A 21877-nucleotide genomic window follows, 5' to 3' on the forward strand; every position below is an offset into this window, starting at 1 on the left:
CTATAAAATTGGGCAGCATGTTTTCTGGTAATAATGAGAAGATAATATTCCTAAGGAGTGTTTAAGTGACATCACTATTGATAGGTTAATTAGAAAGAAAATTGTAAAGCTTCTCTGAATCATTAGAATAAAGAGCTGCTATTACATGTGAGTTTCACTGCAGAGTCTTTGTTCTGGCCATATTTTATAGTAATTATTACCTGTCTTGTTTAAAAAAAAGCCAATCAGCACATACAAACAAAATTTCAGAAGTAGGCAAAATCAGAAGGAAATATATATAGCTTTACTATAATAAAAGTTTTTCCTTGTTCAAACATACTTCTAAACCACTTGCGATAGCCTTGTGTATATTTGCTTCTGCTAGCTTGTAAGAAACCGTCTCTAAGCAGGTGTATAGTTCCCTGTTGCACAAAATGAAATTAATTGCATATGCACATTTTCATTCTATGTTAAATGAGGAAATCTAATGATAAAAGCAGCCTCAAATGATTTGTGCAGAGGGCATTGCTATCTGTCATTTTATTAATGCATTTTCTAATTAAACCTCGGGAAAGAGACTAATTACTCTTAATTACTTTTTATATGGGCATTCTATTTTTATAACGGAACTTTTTTTTCATATATATTTGTTGCTGTTGTTATTGTTAATGAGTCCAAAAGGCTGAGAGATTGTCTGTACTTGGAAACTGAACAAAATAGCAGCTCCAGAACATCTATTTTGGTGAATTTCCAAGTGATGTCAAGCCCTGATATCATTGCCTGGTGTTAGGCACAGGCTGGGTATCTGCTGTGCAAATTTCCTCACAGCAGAGAATTTGTACTGCCACTTGTAATGTATAGCTTGGTGTATTTCTAGTCTTGGACTTCCTCAAGTGTATTGTAGGTACATGTAGCTTGGATATCTTGGTAAGAGAAAAAATATTTCTCTTTGGAGGAATTACAAGGCTGTGTGCCTTGCACTATTTGAAGCAACCACCCATGAAGGTATTAAGTCACAAACTCTTCTGTTTGATGGCCATCCAGCTGTTTGAGCAGGGAAGCCACCTTTTCACCTTTTGCTGAGAATAGGGAGAAATTTAGAATTCTATTACTGAAAGAGAACTTGGAAACTGGAAAATGCATAACCTCATGTCTGTGCAGAATGGGGAGTGTATGAACGAAAATAGGGTTTGCAGTGGTTGGCAACTAAGGGGACTTATGGTACTCTAGAACACCTGAAGTCTTCGTCAGCACTGCTGCAAAATAATCCATGTATATGTGAATTAAAGATGTCAAAGATAAAAGGAACATTCATTAACTTACTAGAGAAAAGTGTATACCAGTACATTTTTAAATAGTGCTAGGATGACTCAGTGTAGAATAATGTAATGTTAATAGCTATTTCACCACTGCAATCATGGATGGGAATCAGTAGAGACTGTAAAAAAGGAAAAATAAAAGTTTCTGATATATTCTTGATGGACTCAGCCAGTCCCATTAAGCAAATGCAAAGTGAACTCAAGATTTACAAGCAGATTTTAAAGATCCTATACATAAGCCTAGGCATAAGTTTTCATGGAGAATGCTCCATCCAAAGTTGTATCCAGACAGGAAAACAGAAAAGAACATAAACTCTGAACATAAGCCATGGAAACATTTTGAGGAGGAGACTGATAAAACAGAGCTAAGAATGTACTTTCAAACATACCAGAAGTGTGGAGCCTGTCAGAGAACCAAGATCTCAAAAAATAGCAAGATAGAAAAGACCACAAGAAAAAGATTAGGTGAATTCTTTGCATTGATGTTCACTGAAGAGGAGGGCAGCCAAAACCCTGCAAAGGGCCTGCTCAGTGGAGGGGCAAGATTGAGGAACTGGCTCCACCAGCAGTGCCAGTGGGAAAGATTGTAGAACAAATTGATGAAATGAATAGGAAGAAACCACCAGAAGTACTCATCATGGCACTCATCCATGATTGAAGGAATTTGGATATGAAGCTGCTGAACTAGTAGCTACAGGATGTAATCTGCTGCCTACTTCGGTAAATGGCTTAGTAGCAGAGGAATAGGAAGTGGCAAGTGTGACACCAGTCCTAAAAGACAGTCTTGGAAAGTGACCAACTGAGTTTTATGTTCATTCCAGCAGATGGATGGAAGCAATAAGGAACGTGAAGGTTAGCTGGCACATGGATAATTATGATATATGGGGGAAGGATCAGTGTGGCTTTTGTAGAGGGAAGCCATTCCTCACAGACCTGTTGCTGGCCACTGAAGCTGTCAATGACTATGTAGATAAATGAGATATGGTTAGTATACTGACATTTTCAGAAAGCTTCTAACAGTAAACTCTTCAGTAAAGGCTCTGCTGTGATGGGAGAAAGAATAGGGTCTTCTAGGTAAGAGATTAAATTCAAGGGGAAAAAAAAAAGCTGGAAATAAGTGGTCAATTTTCACAATCAAAAGACCTTACCATAGTGATTACTCTGTTCAGCATATTTGTAAGTGGCCTGGTGAAGAGCTTGAAGATTGTGTGATAAGATTTGCAGGCAACATAATACCATGCAGGATTGTCAAATCTAAATGTAATGTTAAAAGCTGTGGAAAGATAGCACAATACTGTGTGTTAAAGCAGCAGGTGAAATTCAGTAGTGCTAAGTGCTAAGTGCAGTACATGTGGAAAATTACACACACAATCACTCTAAATTAACCGTTACCCCTGAAGAGAAAGATCTTACATTCTTTATGGTTAGTTCTCTGAAATGTCAGCCCAGTCAAGAAAGCAAACAGAATGTTAACCATTAGAGAAAGAATAGGGAATAAAGGAGGAACCATCATTAAGTCATTAAGGAGCACCAATATCTTTAAAAACTTCAGGTTTTTCTAGTGCTTTTACCTCCAGAATGTGATAGACTGATAAATGGTTCAGAGGAGGCCAGTGAGGATGGTCAAGGGTGAAGAAAAGCTCCCTTATAGGGCAAGATGAAATAGACTGCTAAACATCGGCAGAAAAAGGTGTATATGATGTTGGTCAACAGAATAAGGGATAATATGGAAAATGAGGAAGTAATCATAATATTACTGTGCTGTAGCTATGATTAAAAAAGATTTTTGTCTTGAAATAATGTAAACATTCATTTTTGAAACCCATTGATATAGCATATCAGGAATTTCAAAAGCATAAGCACATTCAAATAAATCGCTAAAAGTAATTCTGGATCCTAAATATGAAAATTCCAACATGAAAAAAATCTGTAAAGTGTTGCCTGCTGGAGGTTTGGATGTTGTTATAGCAGGTGAAGAATCATTTCATACATGTTCTACAGTCCTTCCCTAAGCATCATCTACTTGTACTTGGAGTGAAGATATTAGGCTGGGTGGTGGGCTGTAGGAATGGATCTAATATTTGCATCCTTTTACCTTCACAGGTGACCTCTTCCAGTTCTGACTTGTGGGAGTTTGGGAAAACACAGAAGAGAGGCTGCCTCTGTTATGCCTGTGGCTGGACAAAATGTTTCAGGTGTCAGAGCACATAATTTGGTTTCTCCATTTTTTTTCCTATTGCTCTGGACTCTTAATTTTTGAATTTACAGCTAATTATTTTTTTTGACCTGGAAACCCTTATAAATATTCCATAAAATATAGATTTAAATATGATGCCTGTCTGCCAATTAAGTATTTTATTCATAAAACTTCATACTAAACTATTTTAAGCAAGATTATTAACTTGTTCTTTTTCATAGGTGGCTTGAAGGACTTTTCTATTAGGCATGGATTTACAAAGATGCTTTGAATGCGTCAGATTGAGAACATTTTTGAGAGTATGATGTTAATTACATGTATGAGAGGTGTACTCTTTCTCCTTATCTTTCTGCAAACAAATTCTAACAAAAAAAAACAAACAAACAACAACACAGCTTTTTAGAGAAATGCTGAATAATAGCTCACCTACAGTTAATCCAGCCTTGATTTATTATGCTTTTATGCTGTCAGAATATATTCAGCATCCCTCAGGACCTCATTTTGCATTTCTTTGTTGTAGACACAAGAATGTTGATCAGCTTTATGTCTGTGTGTCAATATATTCTTCCTTGAGTTCTGCCAACTATACTAACCCGGCATGCAGCTCCTCTTACCACAGGCTGACACACAGCTCATATGCTCGAGTATTCCAGTTGAATTCCCAGAGATCAGATCAATCACACCCACTCTCTCTACAAGTGAGGTTGGACAGTGATGTATGTAGTAGGGAATTGGCACATGAATGAGATTACCCCAAAGGGACATGCAATTCGGTGGTAAAGCATAGCTAAACATTTTACCGTACTGTTCAGATGGATCACAAATCACAGAATAAATGGATGGGACAAAGAATATCTTTGTCTTTATGTTCCACTGTAATGACAGTGTTGACATTCACTGAATGCTTACTATGAAGGTAAGATTTATATTACAGCTTAAAGGAAGCCAGGTATGCCGCAGGATTTAAGGGTAAGTGCTACTTATGTAGGAAAGATTGGCTACTTAACTGACATGAATCACATTGTAGGCATTTGTCTTTCAGATATGTGCATAAAACTATAATAAAATAGAGGCTGGTGGAGCACTGTATCTTCCAGAAGCATTCTTGTGTCCCTTATGTGTGTGCATAACATCCATTTTTTAACATCTAAATATTAGTGACTTTTCAGCATGGTTTCTGACAGTCTTCTCAAGCCCTCACTCATTCTAAGTGCTCAGCAGTTGACTTCCTGCTGCTCTCAGTGCACCACCTGGAGAAGACCTTTCTGTTTATTAGGCTTCTTTCACCTTTATGCTTGCTGTAACTACCATAAGCCTGCAAGAGGTGTTCCAATAGCAATATCCACTTTTCTCCAATAGTCTGAACATAGGACCTTATTGCCTTGTAAGAACTGGAGATTCACAGAAGTCACTCGGCACTTTATCTCCAAGGCTTCAGTTTTCTTTCTGATCCCAAATAAGACTCCAAACTTTGTTACAGCAAAAATTAAGCGTCACACTGGCCAATTGTTGGTTTAATTTTTGGTTACTGTGATTGCCCTATATATTTGTAAGAAAGCAATGACTGAACAAGCCATTTTTGCCTTCTTCCAATTTCCTTCCTGTAGCTTTCTTGGTTGTCACATCTACTGTGTGACAATTATTTGGCTCCTGTTTTTAATGCTTTTTGTTCTAATCACTGTCAGGCTGAGCTAAACTACTTCTTGCTCACCATACTTACAGGCTGCAACTGCCGGTGCATTCCACTGGAGACTGCATCAAATAACCCTGCAGTGTGGGGTAATCAGATGGAGCATCTAAAACAGACACTGAGCTCTCTGTTAATGAGAAGTCCAGGTGAGGCTCCCACCAGGAGCCAATGCAAGTTGTGGGGTCTGCACAGCAACATCCTCTTAAAGATTTACATTTATTGTAGAGTAAGGAATCATTCATTCTTCCTTCTGAACTTTTAAAGCTCCATTTATGACAGGAAACAAACAGTTCTGTAGATGGTCTGCGCTTTTTCACATTTACTTCTTCCCTTTGACAATGGCCCTACAAAAAGATGAGATAACCCTACCCCCTACAGAAACCTTTTTTTTTTTTTTTTTTTTTTTTTTTTTTTTTTTTTTCTGGAGGGTCTGAAGAAACAAAAGAAACAAAGCAGTAATATGTGGAGTGTGGAATCACAAAGGTTAGGAGACAATACCTGTGTGTGAAGCTGCAGGTACTGCCTGTGGTAGCTAGTAAAAAGTTTGTCTGTGGAATGGGAATCTCACAAATTGGTAGTAGTCCTTCCATTTCAGCTTGGATTTTGTCTTCTCTAAGATGCAAGACACCAGCTACTAAAGATAGTTTTTAAACAGAATGATGATACATTACATTATGACACAGGCTGAAAAGTGTCTGTGGAAGCTGTGTTATATTCATAGGGAATGCTAGCTTAATTGTTGGAAACAGATTACTTTTATCATTAAAAACCTATAAATCAAGGTCTGCTAAAAATAGATATAGTGATAAAGTGACTAGACAAACACCAAGCTAAGTGTGTGTAACAACAAGCAGACAAAAAAGCCAAAATGGAAAAATCCTATGATGAGCATGTAAGAAAAAAACTGCTGTGCACAGTATAAAAGACTTCCCAGACACTGTTAGGACATAATTACCTGAAGCTGCTTTAAACTTTGCCTGCATTTCAGTTCTGCCTGTCTACCCAGCAAACCCAGAATAGCTCAAGTAATTTCTGAGTGCCTGACTTGAGACGTTCGGGAGTGTCCTGTTCTGAGGAGATGGGCTTATACTCCCTTATTAAACTCCACTGTTGTACAGAGTTTTCAGAGTCCGGATAGATAGCTGCTTGCATATTTCATATTGCCTTGAGAAGTCTGAAGAGCTGGTCTCAGTCCTAATAAATGTCTTCTGGGGAATGTGGTTAGCAATAGCTAACTTTTATTTGACACTCTACTGTTCAGAAGCATGGTACTGAGGCTTTTCAAAGGAGACTTAAGTTAACATCTAGCATGGCTTAAGAGAGGGCTTTAATGTCAGGCTATGAGTTTCACAGGTGCCCTGTCCTTCTTGTTGCAAGCAAGCTATGTTGCAAGCTATGTCATCAGAAGAAAAATAATAGAAGCAATTGCCTGACCTTGTACTTGGGATGCTTACAGAGAGGGAAAAGACAGTTTTGAATACTGTTGAATATTTGTACATGGATTTTGATAGCAGTTTCAAATGAAATGCTTATGCCTTCCATGATGTGAAACCTCAGTTCTGTTTCCTTACAAATAAGACATAGGCTTTGTCTTGGCTACTTGCCTATTTGGGTCCTTGGCTCTTGAATATTGAATTCTCCTTTTTGCTAGAAATATTTCTTAATGTAGGTGGATGAAGTTTCTTGAATAAGGTTGGTGTGAATTTTGTTATCATGGGAAAGGATGAAATACACAGACTGTGCTAATCTGCAGAATGCCATGAACCAGTCCACAGCATGGGTTGGTTACTATTATGGGGTGGTTCTTACTGCAGTGCTCTCTTGGCAAGCTAGACCAGACCAAAGCCACACAAATTCCTATGCAACAATAGCACAGAAGCTCATAATTGACACTGTTGGAATAGCCTTTCCCTTGTGCCTATTTTTAGCTCCAAGTCTGTACAAATGAAACAAAGAGAGGAGCACAGGCAGCAGAAAAGCAACAAATAGGAAAAAGGAATGAAGACTCAGAGAAGGAATTCAAAGCACGACAGATACAAAATTCTGCAGTGTCTGTGTTTCAGAAGTTGGTTCTGCAAATATATTCAAAAAAATCTACAAAAGAACGAGAAAAATAATGTAGTAGGAGATATGAGAAAGCTAGTGATAGGGATAACTGGTGTACGTGGACTGAGAAAAATGAGTTGACAAGACAATGATACCAGAAATGTCAGAGATGAAAAGTATGACTTTCATGGAAGAAGTGAAAAAAAAGATGTAACTCACAAAGTGACAAAATGACACAGATGTACGTTGTGTATAAAAAAGCACATTGTGCTCTCATTCTTCATGAATTTCACATTCAATAAGCCCAATCGTGCAAGACATTCTGTATCTTTGCAGTCCTCAGCCACATGTTCTTTGTTTGAAGCTGTTTTCAATAAGCATGCTGGCTGCAAGAGATACCATTCAAGGCAATAAGAGATCTGTTGATCATATCTCACACGTCTTGGAAACACTACGACCATCCTTAACAATTCTCCTGAGAGATGTTAGTAGTCCCCCACCTCTAAGGCAGGAAGGGATAGAGATCTGCAGGCAGGGCTCAGCTGATCGTTGTCCTCAATGTGAGATACGAAGAAAAATATGAGTTATCATGAGCCTCATCTAAATAGACCTATAAAATTGTTGCCAGTAGAGTCTGAATCTTCAAAGGCTGGAGGGACTGTGCTCCACATTGTCTGTGTTATGTCTCTCATCTCTGGTAACTGATTCATCTTGATATTACAATTACTGAGTGTGTGTGCCATATTTTTGTCCTGCTCTGAGACTAGATTTGCAGTTTGATTTTCCAATATTGCCATTATTGATCTCATCACGAACTAGTTTCAGATGTTTTTTTTTTTTTTTTCCCAACAGGCCTCTGCCATTTCTGGATATAAGATATCAAAGATACTAATAATTCTCCAAACTTTTCTCCTGGTTCTTTTAATACATTCTTGGATTATGGAACACAGATATCATCCTGTTCTCTCCTTTTAGCCATTGTATGGACAGAGTATTGTATTTCTGCTGTTCCCTCATCCTAAAGAAGAAAAGTGGAGGGAAATAAATCTGTAGAACTCAGAGGTCCCAAGAGAGTCTATCTGCCACTTAAAGTTCTGGACAATTACTTTTCCTTGTATGTTCTTTTTCTTATATCTAATGAAACTTTTCTTCAGTGCTTATAAACTGTAAGATATCTTGCTGTTTGTGAACATTCATTTAGTTTACTGGAATTATTTTGAACCGCATTTTTCAAGTTCTGTAAACTGTTGCTGTAGCAAGCTTCAGAATTAACCATCGTAACCTGATGTCTGCCCAGCTGACAATTATGAGGGATCTGTATTAGCTTCCAGGTTAGTGATCAGGTTTCCCCCTAAAGAGGTCATTTGTAAGGAATTTTCATTAATCTTACCCATGAATTGCAGTGAAATCCTGCCAAAGTTAAGCATGGTATTTGACCTGACATATGGGTTTATATGCAGCTATGCAGTTATAGCTGTGACTTGCCAGCACTGGCTGGGAACAGTTCACCCACAATGCATACAGAGGGAACTCATCTCTGTCTCTGGAGTGACGGGGGAATCCCAAGAGCTAACTGTATTTGAAGCTGAAGTGAGTCTAACTGGGAATGAGTGGCAAAAGCACCCCATCGTGACTGGCCCAGAGGCTCCGTACATCCTTGGCATAGACTACCTCAAGAAAAGGTACTTCAAGGATACAAAAGGGTACCGGTGGGCTTTTGGCATAGCTGCCTTGAGCAAAGAGAAGATTAAGCAGCTGTCTACCCTGCCTGGTCTCTCACAAGACCCTTGTGCTGTGGGATTGCTGAGGATTGAAGAACAGCAAGTGCCTATTGCAACTACAACAGTACACCGGCGGCAAAAGATACTCTTGTGAAGATACTCTTGCCATAGACTTCTAGATCCTTTGATAGACGCTTCCCTCCCATGTCTTGTGACAGATGAATCCAAGTTAAGTGAGGATGTATGCCTGGGCTTTCTGCAGAACCAGAGTCTTTGAGTTCAAATAAAAGACTCAGTGCATGTAAAAGTACCAGGAATAAGAACAGGGTAGTAAGACTGTAAAAGTTTAAAAATTCTTTTTAAGGGAAGAATTTATTAAACCTTAAGACATACTGCAGTGTCTATTTTGGCTGGCAGAAAGGGGTCCTTGGGTAGAAAAGCAGTATGCAGGCAAGACTGATGAACTTTGTATGACACCAACTCAGTAGTCTTCCACCTTTCAGGATCCCAGAACAAATCAGCAGAAAATTGAAACAGAAAGCTACATCAGTTACGAAGGGCAATTAAGCACTACTTTAGATCTTGCATTACTAAAACGGGGAGTTCCTCAGTGGATTTGTTTCCACTAAAAGCACAAACTGCCTGGCATGCCATTCTCAGGGGGAAGGAAGATCAGGACTTCTGAAATGAAAAAGTGAAGGGATAACAAACTTTATGAAACCTTTCCCCCCTTCCATTAATATTTTCAGAGCCAGAGTTCTGGCAGGGCCAGTGGAAGCCCATCACTTACAATGCTTGCTCTACTCATTCTATGTCTGTTCTTTCATCTACGTTTCAATTTTGGTTTCGCTTCTTTCCAATCTTTATCATTGCCATTTGGTTCACTTTCTGTTCACTCCTAGTGTAGATATATTGTATTACTTTCATGCTTACTTTCCTCAGTAATGTGTCTATTCTATTTCTTTTTACAAGACATATTTCCATACCAGTTCTTTATTTACATCTGACTTCCTATAATCTTAGATTTTAGTTTAAATTTATTCTCCGTGTCTGTAATGCATAACACTGTTAGATGTATTTAGACCTCAGAATCTTTTAAATGTGTCCTGAGAGACTTTCACATTTTTTAGAATGTGTCCAAGCAGAATACAGTTGTGGGGCTCATCCCGTCACCAAGGTTTTGCAGTGCCCACTGAGTACAAACTACAGATTCTGACTTGGCTATCTGGAGCTGTCTTCAGTTAGACATTGCATTGCTACAATAATACAAAATTATAGACCCATGACTATAGATGTTGCTTTATTAATATGAAGTACTTTATATTCTTTTATTTATTTCTGTAAGGAAGGAGATTTATGTCAATATGAATGTGCCTTTATTGGGGTTTTTAATGAATTATAACTAGACAGACAACAAAATGTTATTCATCAAATACGTTTACTAATTACACATACATATTTTAATTTAACATCTTTCATTATATCCTCTTCTATTTTTTTCCCCAACAAGATAACTGGTTTATTTTTAATGTTCTTGTATTGGTGAATAGAAATAATCATGGAGTTTTGTGAATTATTTTAAAATTATTATTATTTTTTTTCTGTAAGTATGATCTGCACCTTGTGTTATCTGCTTAATGTTTTTTCTGGAAGGCTTCAGCTAAATCAAGAAAGGCTTTTCAAGGAGCAGGAAACAGGAAGCAAAACACTAATGGAGATAAGTAGACCATAAGAAGAACTAGTAACTGGGAAGCATTCCTGATAAGATCTGACCACATAAGCACCATTTACTATTCCAGTGCTGAAAGTCTGGGATCAGAGAATGTGATCTTTAAAGATGATGGTATATGAAGTGATAAGGACTGAACAGATTTTTGCATATTTTCCTATAGAGATGCATCTGTGAAACAGAATGGAATAGAACTGCAGCAAGCAGGCTGGTTGTCCCAGCCAAGAAATGGGAATAAACCTGCATTATTGACAGAAGATGTAAACTTAGGAAAGGAGATACAAGTACTGAAATCTGCTTCATTTACTCTTCTTCCTATGTCCTCTGTTCCTTTCGGCAATTAAATCATTCTTTTTGTTTTTCTATTTTTGTTCTGAAGAAGCTGTTTTAGAGATAGTTCTGTCCATCCATCAGTTACAGGTCACTGGAGATAAAAGTCTTGCAAGTTCCAAACCCATTTGTGACTGTCAGGTTAAAATGGCTATTAAACAGGAGAATAAAACTCAAGATTCAATGACAGAGCTGGAGGGTAAAACTGTTTTCAAAGAATACTTTTAAAGGGGAGATAAAACTCCAAGTTACAGCTACTTAGGCAAAATTACACTTGGCCGTGCACTGTGGCTATACCAACAAGCTTTAAACATTATTTTAGAGAACAAAATAATATTTTTTCATGGAAAGTTACAGGACATTTCCTAATGAAACTGTACTTTCCCTACAGATAAAATATAAAAATATATAGAACATATAAACATATGCATGTAAATTTGCATATTTAGGCTACTCACAGGGTGGATAATCTTTGTTCTGTGATACTAGTTTATGCAAATGATGCAGAAATTTTAATGTTATATATATATATATTTTTTTTTTTTTTTCCTGATAGAGGTTATTACTTGACATGAACAAGCATTGATAAAAGCATTGCTTTTTAAGGTCTGTTGTCTTAGCCATATGTTTCCAAATACATGATTCCAGAGCTTATTAAATCCTCAACTTTTTCCTCATCTTTAATCACATTGTGGTTGATAATATACATCTGGTTAAAGCTGTTTATTAGGAGCAATCGATTATGATGGTACTACAGTAAAGGAAATAATTATAACACCCACCAGAGAAGATATTCTTGAGCTAAAGTTCTAGTTGCAGCATTTACCTATGTTTCACACAAAAAATACTGTGGGAGTAGTTCTCAGCTTCCAGTTGCCTGCTTGGCTTCCTCCTCACAGGGACTGCTTATGCCACTGATCCCCCACGCAAGCTTCCAGTTGGACGCTCACAGATTTGAACTCCGTGGTATGACTGAGCACTAACTGAATTCTAAAATTCTACAAAGTGGGCAATTTAAGAATGATTAAAGAAAAATAAATCAACAAAAACCCACTGAGTTATAAACAGAAAGACTAACTGTGTATTTAGACTGATGTCAATGTTCTTTCAGTATGAAGTCAAATTTGACGAGATTGTTAGAACTGAGAAACAGAATCCATTTAATAACCACAACATTTGCAAAACCTGTTATTACTGTAAAGAACACAATTTCCTTTGCCCTTCTTTATACCTAAATATTGATTCAAGAATGTCACACTAGTTAGATATATAAAGAAATATATTTTTGTCTTGTTTTTTGGTAGTCTTTTTCACCTGTGGTTTCCTACTGTTGTTTTCATGTATTCGCTACTCTGCAGGGTATCAACAACCCTTAATTAGTTATTTTTAGGAGATTTTTCCAAATAGAACATTTACGTATATATATATTAATAATTGAATTTCTTTCTTGTGTGCTCTTATCAAATTTCATATTTAGACATGGTATTATTATTTCTACCACTACAGAACTCAAATGCACTAAAACTTATACAGCCAAAGAGTGAAAATTGATTCCTACAAAGAAGATTGAATTATATCAATTAACAAAGTTAGCAAACAATAGGAAGGCAATTAAAGTAGTAAAATAACACAGACCAATGCTTCGGTATCATAACTGTCAGCTAAATGTCACACAGTTATCACTGCTTTTGTGACTAGAGAAGTAACTGTTAATTATGCCAATACTATTATCAAAGAAATGCTAAATGTTTTGTCAGAGATTTTGAAGATGCTTAGATATGAGTGCTAGAATAAAGAGAAAAATATAACAAAATAAAAGCTATTTTCAACAAAAAGTAATGCATTTTGTTCCAAAAAGAACTACACAGACCTACTATTTGTTTCAAGCCATTTCTTAAACTCTTCCAGGACCAATTTTTATTATTGGAGGTGTTTGGTATTGGTTCTTTAAAACACAATCAGAAAACAACAACAACAACAACAACTGTTTTCTCTTTGATGCCATCACCAAATATATCAGTTAAAGTTGACAAAAATTGTTACAATGTATTTTACTTACCCTCATCCTTCCATTTCTTATTGCTGGTCCATCTTCTGCTAATCTCAGCACAAACAAATCCATTTTGTACTCCCTTCCTCCTCGAATACTAAACCCAAAACCTTTGGCTCCCTTCTCCAAATCAACAGTGAAATAATCAAAGTCCTAAATAGAAAAATACAAAATGAAAGCCAATTAACTGTATAAATGGCATAATATGCATTCAAGAAAACTTTAAAATACATCTCTTCAAATGTGCATCTATCCAATTAATATAAGCAAATTCACTTTCAAATTATGCACTGTCAGAATAGATGAGAATAAGAGCACCTATTCTGGCCATTAAAAGCAGACTTAAGCAACATGTAAATGCTTAAAATGCTTAAAGTCTAAACTATCCTGAAGGACATCATCCAGCGGTTGCCTGGTACCAAAAGTTCTCTGGATGGCTTCCATATTTCACCTCAATACATTCATGGTATCCAAGTGTAAGGTTTATATCTATGCAAAATGTTGATTTGGCAAATGGGGCAGCAGACAGTTCCTATACAAACACCATCATAACCTAAAAATTAGCAGGACACACCTCCTAAATTCCCAGCAGAACTCAACCTGGTCAGCAAGCCAGACTGCATGGAGGCCCAAAGTGCAGCAGCTCTCCTCACTTCAGCTAAAACATGTGCTTTGAGGAGGAGGTGGGGAGTGGGATGTTTGAACTTCACTCTTTCCACATCCTATGGGGACTGAGATTCATTTTTCCAGGTTTTGCTTGGTGGACCCTAACTACCGGCACCTCAGAGGGGTCCAGGAAGGAACTTGCTTTTTTACTTCTGATCCATCAGCAACCAAAAGTGCAGAAGCCATGGGGAAAAGGATGAAAACAAGAGCAAGCTTGAGTTGTAGACATCAGTGGTTAAAAAATTAAATGGGATTGTGAGAAATGGGCAGCTAAGGCATTTCTAGACACTAAGAAGTGTCTTATAATCCTGTAAGATATGGGGACAGGTACTTGCTTTTTAGACATTGAAATGAATAAACTTGTCAGAAGTTTCTCTGTATCATGTTTAAGAATTTGGATATTTTCATCAAAAGAGTTTATGTATTTTCCTTGAAAATATGGACACAAAAATAGCATTTATATACGGTTTCAGTATACAGTGACCAGACATTTATGCTGTTATTTAATATATTTCTGACTTTTTTCCTCTGCAGTTATGTAAGAAAAAAGTGAACTTTTTCTTTTCAAAGTCTGAACTTTCAACAAGATCCTCAAACATTCTCAACTGTCAGTAAATATTTGTCATCAGCAACATCTTTTCCAAGGTAACATAACCATTCATCCAAGGTTTATTTCTCTGAATTTGTGAGATTATGCCCGATGTCAAAAAAAATGGTTAAAAAAAGGTAGTTTATCCTCATCCAAACTATTACCTACACAAAACTAAATGTTATCAGGCAGGATTCACTTGTATTTACTTATTTATCTAGATTTGATAAAACATTTATTTTCAACAATGCTGTAGAAATCCCATCGCACCTAAGTACTTCTGCTGATGCAAAGGAAGCTTATTTTAGAACTTCGATTTTAACTCTCCAGTACCTCAAAAATAGCATTTATTTAACATTGTAGTCACACGATTATAAATGCAGTGTTATTTGACAGATCACAAAGTACTTAATGAATGTTAATGGTTCTGGATTCATGTCCTCTACAGAGAAAGATTTACTCTGTGTAAAAGCAATAAAGGTGCTTTTTCTTCTGTAACATCAGCTGCCTTAATAATATATATGATCTTTCTCTACAAACTGTAATAATTTCTGTTGAGGGGTGCTGTCAGCATTTCAGGTTGTACCTGGGGCTGTCTGTAGTCTGACAGGGGGTACTGCCGGGTGTCAGGTGAGTGTTGCCTGTAATCCATCAAGGGTGGCTGCCTGTAGTCGAGAGGTGGTGGCTGCTGGTAATCCATCACAGGAGGATGCCTGTAGTCCAGGGGAGGCTGGCGGTAGTCAGTTGAAGACTGCCTGTAGTCTGTAAATGGAGGTTGCCGGATATCAGGTTTCACATCCTGTCTAGCTTTTACTTCTGACCTGTAACTGAGAAAGGCAAAATGGCTTAGTTTCAGAAAGCAGCAAAAAAAAAAAAAAGTTAAAAAATATGTATTATAAGGCGTATCCAGGAGTGAAAGCAAATTGCCTGACTGCAAAATTCCATAAAGCAAATTTTCATAGATAAGCAAAACTTTTGAGGGTAAATAGTTGAGGCATCCAAAATCAGTGAGCACTTCTGAAACATGAGTGTAAGCAGTTTTCCCTCAGGTCACACCATGCAATTTTCCAGCTGCCATCAGTGAGATCAGGATTAGGCTCCGAGGGACAAGAACAAGAAAAGCATCCTGATTCCCACTTTTCCTGCCTGGAAAATGAAACTGCACTTAAAACACCCCACAATACTCACTGCAAAACAGTCCACTGAGTTTATCAAGTGCCTTCCCTAGTATAAAGCTTTCTATAGAGTAAACAAAACATCAGTGCAGACATTCATAGCCCTTCTGTTTCATTGATGTAAATGATTATTATTGTGAGCTTCTAAAGGTTAAAAATGGATGCATTCTTTCTATTAGCTGTTATCTTTTTAATGGAGGGTATTCTTTGATATATGACAAGTTAATATAGTGTGTATTCTTACTACATGCTCCCTATAATAGTGCCTGGCTACAAGCCTGCAGGCCGTATCAGTATTCATGCACAGAAGTAACTCAGGGTGAAAAGAAAGTGAATCTGCTTAATGAGGAATTAATAACAAATAAACTATTGCTCTCATTGTTAACTGAATAAAGGAAAATGACATTTCAAAGTAAATGGAGCTTTTGTAGCACAGCAGTTAACCAAGTGACTATATATGTATATGTACACATGCAATAAATACACGGACACATCAACTGTGAAAGTGATTTTGAAAAGCACTTACTGATTAAAATAAATGGCAGTCTGAATGAATGAGTGCATTGTTTTTGCTCATGTTAATATATCCCTGAAAAGATAATCTAAATAATCTAAACATTTTAAAATGCTTTTAGATACATTTCAAAATGTCATTATTTAGTGCAGTTACAGTACCATTCTGACAGGTCTTCCTACACACCAGCTTGAATTAGCTTGGTGTCCAACCACACATGAGAATACCACAACTATTTCCCTTTTCTGGACTTTTCTGAGAAGATGGAAATAACCCGCTGCCACATGTTCTTTGCCTGTATGTGGCAACTATAATATGACCTGCATGTATACATAGATTCCTCTTATTTTCTCTACCCAGTTTCATGATCTATTTCACGATCATGAGTAAAAAGAAGGTGTACAAGCAGTCTTCCTGTGATAACTCAGCCTTATTAAAAGTGAAAGAAAAATACTGATTACTATTCCTAAGATTCCATCTTTTAGTATTTTAATTTTGATACAGAAGCTTGTATGCAGCTATATAAACCAGATGTAGTCTGATTTATAAAATCTGGTGTATAGTGACAGTGTATGAACTAGCAATAATAGACCTTCATCTGGAATAAGAGCTCTCATTAGGCAGGTTCCCAATATACTACCACAGCTGTTTCTCAGAAGATGATGGTTTTATTTACAGTTGTAGGCATTGTGATTGTTTTGGAATAAGTAAACAGAGACATGATTAACTACAATTTACACTTTTCAGTTAAACTATTGCAAAAGTTCTTTTTGGAACTTTAATTACTAAGGTTTACAGGTCCCTTCTGAAAATTCCCAATTCAATAGACATTTAATATTGACTTACAACTGCACAGGGAGACTTTTGTGAAAGCTTTGTCCTGCATTTTGTTAGAAGCATATGTCTGCTAGGGGGTGATAATTTTTAGGGAAGCATTCAATGAAATATAAGGGAAAGAAATTTGCCAACTGTGACTAATTGAGAGAAAACCCTTTTGGGCAAGTGAAAGTGCTACATCTGTTAAACAAGGAGAACCAGAGGGCACAATGCCTAACTCAAAACTGAACTCAAGTACCTCCTGAAGCAAGAAGTTAAAATTCTGCTACCAGCACCTACTGTTTGGGGACAAGGGTCTTGACGAGGTATGTTAGTTGCTCAAGATTAGCATATAGACAGTCTGTGTAATCAGCCTCATTTCACATGCCAAAAATTAATCTAAAGTGTTGATTGGAGATCACATAAAGTTGTATCACTGCACAGTCTGAGTGTGCTTTTTATATATACAGCTGTTAATACAGCTGGTCACCAATTTTCTATCCCCCTGCTATTTCATTTCCATCACAGATAAACTTTGTCAATGAATATACATAAATAACACAAGAAATTGGCTGGAAAATGATACACACTAGAGAAAACCTGTTATAAAGGACTGGAGAACTCTGACCAGCAAAAGAAAATGACATGTAAGATAATGAAAAAAGACCACCTCATGATCACATGTTGATAGACCTATGTTTTGTAAGTGCTGATGATATTATTAGCAAAGAATAGTTCCATATTTAGTTGCCTGGCAAAAATACAATCCCAGGGGACCCTTGAAGTCTGGACAGCTCCTTGTTTAGAATAATGTTAGTCATAAGAATCGTAGAATCACTGAATCATCATAGGATGGTTTGTGTTGGAAGGGACCTTAAAAATTACCCAGTTCTAACCCCCTGCTATGGGCAGGGACACCTCCCACCAGACCAGGTTGACCAAAGCCCCATCCAGCCTGGCCTTGAATGCCTCCAGGGATGGGGCATCCACAGCTTCTCTGGGCAACTAGTGCCAGTGCCTCACCACCCTATGAGTGAAGAATTTCTTCCAAATACCTAATCTACGTCTGCCCTTTTTTAGTTTAAAGCCATTCCTCCTTTGCCCTGTCACTATACCCCCAACAATGAGTCCCTCCCCAGCTTTCCTGCAGGCCCCCTTTAGGTACTGGAAGGCTGCTGTAAGGTCTCCCTGGAGCCTTCTCTTCTCCAGGCTGAACAACCCCAACTCTCCCAGCCTGTTTTCACAGGAGAGGTGCTCCAGCCCTCTGGTCATCCTCATGGCTCTCTGGACTTGTTCCAATACATCCATGTCCTTCTTGTGCTGGGGGCCGCAGAGTGGGATCTCCATGTGGGGTTTCACAAGAGCAGAGTAGAGGGGCAGAATCACCTCCCTCGCCCTGCTGTCCATACTGCTTTTGATGCCCGACACTCACAATTCACCACCAGCGAGTGCAACCCCAGCAGTACTGGGTGTCAGGGCCCACCAGGCTTCATGGGCTCTGTGGAGCAGCAAGGTCTTGGCAGAGCCATAGTCTTACCTGTTCTCATGTCCCTGCAGCTGCAGGGGCTGCGGGGGCGTGGGCTGTGCCACGGGGCTGTGCTGGGCGACGGGGCTCTGCTGCTGGGCCAGGGGGCTCTGCTGCTGCTGCTGCTGCTGCTGGGCCAGGGGGCTCTGTTGCTGCTGCTGCTGGGCCAGGGGGCTGTGCTGCTGCGCCAGGGGGCTCTGCTTCTCCGAGCTGGGGGCTGAGGCCGGGCTGTTCAGCTCTGCATAATGGGAAGCTGGAGATTAAAGAGCTGTCATGGGGCAGCATTTAATAACGGGCAAAGGTAGACAATGGTCATCGTCGGTCACTCTCCACCCCTGGAAAGGTATGTTTTGTTGCTTTTGCTCTCTTGGGTTATAATTAGATTTTAAGACATCTGAGGCTAATGGGCATCTCTTGAATTTCTCTGGGATCTGAAATCTTGGCCAACTCTCCACTCTGGTTGACACCTTCATAATTTAAAACCCAAATGAAGAGGGCAAACAGCTTCCATGTGTCATGGTTTCTGTGAAAGCCTAGAAATACTGATATTTGAAAACTTTTTGTTTTGAGAGAATGAACGATTTTAGTGCTTTCAGCGCTATTATGGGATGACAGACTTGACACAAAAGCTGAACCACTGGTTTACTTGTGTTAGCTCCTGCTGTTTGAGCTCAACAAGAGTTCCCTATAATTTAACATCTTTGGGGACTGTGAGCAGTAAAACCAGTCTCAATAAATTCTGACTAACCAGCTAAGCTGACGTATTCACTGTATTGGTGCCAAACGACCATGGCTTCACATAGGGCCACTGCAGAAAACCAGCAACCCTTTTTCCAAACAATATAAAATGCACAACAACAGAGAGGCTGGGCTAGGAAATGTGGCCTCATGGTCTTTACAAACAGGGGATGCCACGGTGCCTTCAGGTTTTCCCCGGCACCAGGGAAAACACATTCGGCACTGAGCTTATATCAAATGTATTTCTCCCAACACACTGGCTCAGCATTGCTCAGCATCTGCCTGTTAATAAGCATAAATGAGAGAGATTCCCATTGCAAGAGGGCAGAGTACTGCACAAATAATCACATATGCATTATCAACAGCAAAGGTACACGTTGTACTTTTTTTGTTTCTGCTTGCAACAGAATGAGTGAGGCCAGCATGGCATGGTACAACATGGCTAGAAAAGACATGTGCATGGCTTAGTACCCCAAAAAGCAACAGGTATGCATGATTCTGCTCTCGCCTAGTTTGGCATTTGAATCCAGTTTGAATTCTGATTTTTTTATTTTTATTTTTTTTATTTTTAGTGAGTGAGTTTGTCCCCTGTGACTGTGTGTTTTTAATGGCTCTCTGCTTCTTTAATTTATGCTCATAATTGTTCTAAAAATTTTGGTTACTTTATTAAAAATCTTTTCAATTTAGGCTTAATTGTCAAAAAAGCTTGTACACTCTCACTTAAAACATGCCTCATGCAGGCATAAGCAATACTTGTCTGTGTAATTACTATGCTTAAGGCTTTAATTGCCCATTTTGCATCTGTGAGCCTCTTCTGTATTGCAGAGTTTCAGAGGCAAAGATTGGGAATATTGTCCCTCATTTCTACATTACTCTCATAACTATGGATGAACAAGTCAGATCATAAACTGCTTCTAAAGCTGCTTTGCATTTATATGGTATTTTTCACCTGAAAGTACATTACAGAGGTATTAGATTTTTTTTTTTTTTTCCTAATTTTATAAACTGGGAAGCTAATAGCAGAAGGCAAATGAGGTGTCCAGTGTCATATAGCCACATGGGGAAGCCATGACTCGGACACAAACTGTTCCTCACCACCAGTACCTGAGTACATCTTGTATCATGGCATCCAAGATGTACCTCTGCTTCCCTTATAGTTTCAGGACCCCATTTCTAACACAGAAATACTAGCAATTTGTTAATATGCATAGTTCTGTGTACAAGGGAGGCCTAAATAAACTGCATAGACTACATGTAGCAAAACTCTTGTTTGTAGCTGCTTGCAAAACTGAACTCCAGTAATTGTATGCCACTGTCTTTCTAGCTCTTTGGGATGTTTTTTGAGCCTGTGTGTGTTTATATGTTCATCCCTTTACTTAATTCATTAAAAAAAGTAGATATGTGCCCTTAGTGGCAATCTGTGGCCATTGTCACGCTATTTCCTTGTCTCATTGCTGGATGCAACAGTACAAAGTGAGGGTCACCTAACTCCAGCATGGATCATTAAGTAATTACATTACTTGCTGTACGTGACATTCCTAGCTCTGATGGTATTTGTTAGTGAGATGTAAAGCCATGGTCTTATTAATACAGCACAATTCATATATCGGTACAGCAGGTCACTAAGCTAAAAAAAGCCCTGAAACCAACCTCAAAACCCATTAAGCTGACATCAAAGGATCTCCACTGATAAGCTCTGCAGTAATGAACAGACTAACGAGTCTGTCCCCTTATCCTCACCTTACTGATGAAATAATTTAGGATTCACCTCTTTCCTGTCTTGTGCACTTATCCTAGCACATATAGAGGAAACTACCAAATCTGAACTCTTCCTTCACATTGTTTTGTCACAGCTAGCTGGTATGTGAGCATGCCTGCTGACAGCCATTGTGGTTCTTCGTCAGTCACTTTGCTTACATAAAGGTTTGGTTAATAACAGAGTACAAGGGGAGGAAGGGGGCTCTTTGGTAGGATGTTTTTCCATGTAGAAGGCAATTTTTCCAAATGACATGAAAACCAACTCTCCATAACTCTGCTCTCTCTGTTTCTCAAAGTTTGCTTTAAATACCTTTTTCATAGCAAGAAACCTTTTCAAGAATTCAGATAGTATTCCAGCTGGTTCTAAGGCTGTAATTTTGGTGTACTGTATGTTACAGCTGAAAATGTGAAACAAAAGATGTTCTTTCAAGCAGTGACATAATTCAAGCTAATTGGAGGCTACTTAAAATTTTCTTCCTGTTTTTAAGGGCCATTGACTTACCCTCCTGAGGAATGATGCGAAGTGTTACACTGAGACCTGCGTCTTTAATTAGCTTCACAATATCTGCATGAGGCATGTTAATAATAGACTGGCCGTTCACAGCTAAGATCCGGTCTCCAACTTTAAGTTTTGCGCAGCGATCCGCAGGACTTCCATCAATTATTCTCCCTATTTTATGGGGTACAGCTAGACAAGGAATAATATTTAGTTAGCTTATGCAGCAGTAAGTGATGATGTTCACAAACAGAAGAAAATGAGCTCATTTAGAAGAAAATTCAATCTTAAAGATACTTTGTTCATAAAACAGTTATTCTTATGAAATGTCATTTGCATGAACTCAGAACAGATTTTGCTAAAAATTCAGAATTCAGATGTGCATACAAGGCACATACATACAAAGCCCAAAATCAGTTTTATGGTTCAGCTAGTTTACAAACCTGATATGTGACAAGATAATAAACAATTCAGGAGAAAAATAAGGCATTAGAACAGTGAAGGGTATAAACTCGCACAATAAGTAGTAGTCATAAGTC

At 38.2% G+C, this 21877-nt stretch overlaps 1 protein-coding gene across 10 annotated transcripts in view; it reads right to left on the reverse strand.

Annotated features, from left to right (window-relative positions):
• MAGI2 (membrane associated guanylate kinase, WW and PDZ domain containing 2) overlaps positions 1-21877 on the reverse strand; it is a 768619-nt gene that overhangs the window by 29959 nt on the left and 716783 nt on the right. For 6 of the 10 annotated variants that reach the window (XM_084532022.1, XM_084532020.1, XM_084532024.1 and 3 more), the window contains 4 exons: positions 21345-21530; positions 18359-18599; positions 14903-15143; positions 13071-13214 (listed from right to left, as the gene is read on the reverse strand). In XM_084532022.1, the coding sequence (XP_084388148.1) occupies positions 13071-13214; positions 14903-15143; positions 18359-18599; positions 21345-21530 (812 nt within the window). The remainder of the gene's footprint in view (positions 1-13070; positions 13215-14902; positions 15144-18358; positions 18600-21344; positions 21531-21877) is intronic. The other 4 variants (XM_084532025.1, XM_084532023.1, XM_084532021.1 and 1 more) reach the window with 1 other exon arrangement.

Source organism: Aythya ferina (genome assembly GCF_964211825.1).
Source record: "Aythya ferina genome assembly, chromosome: 1".
Taxonomy (NCBI): domain Eukaryota; kingdom Metazoa; phylum Chordata; class Aves; order Anseriformes; family Anatidae; genus Aythya; species Aythya ferina.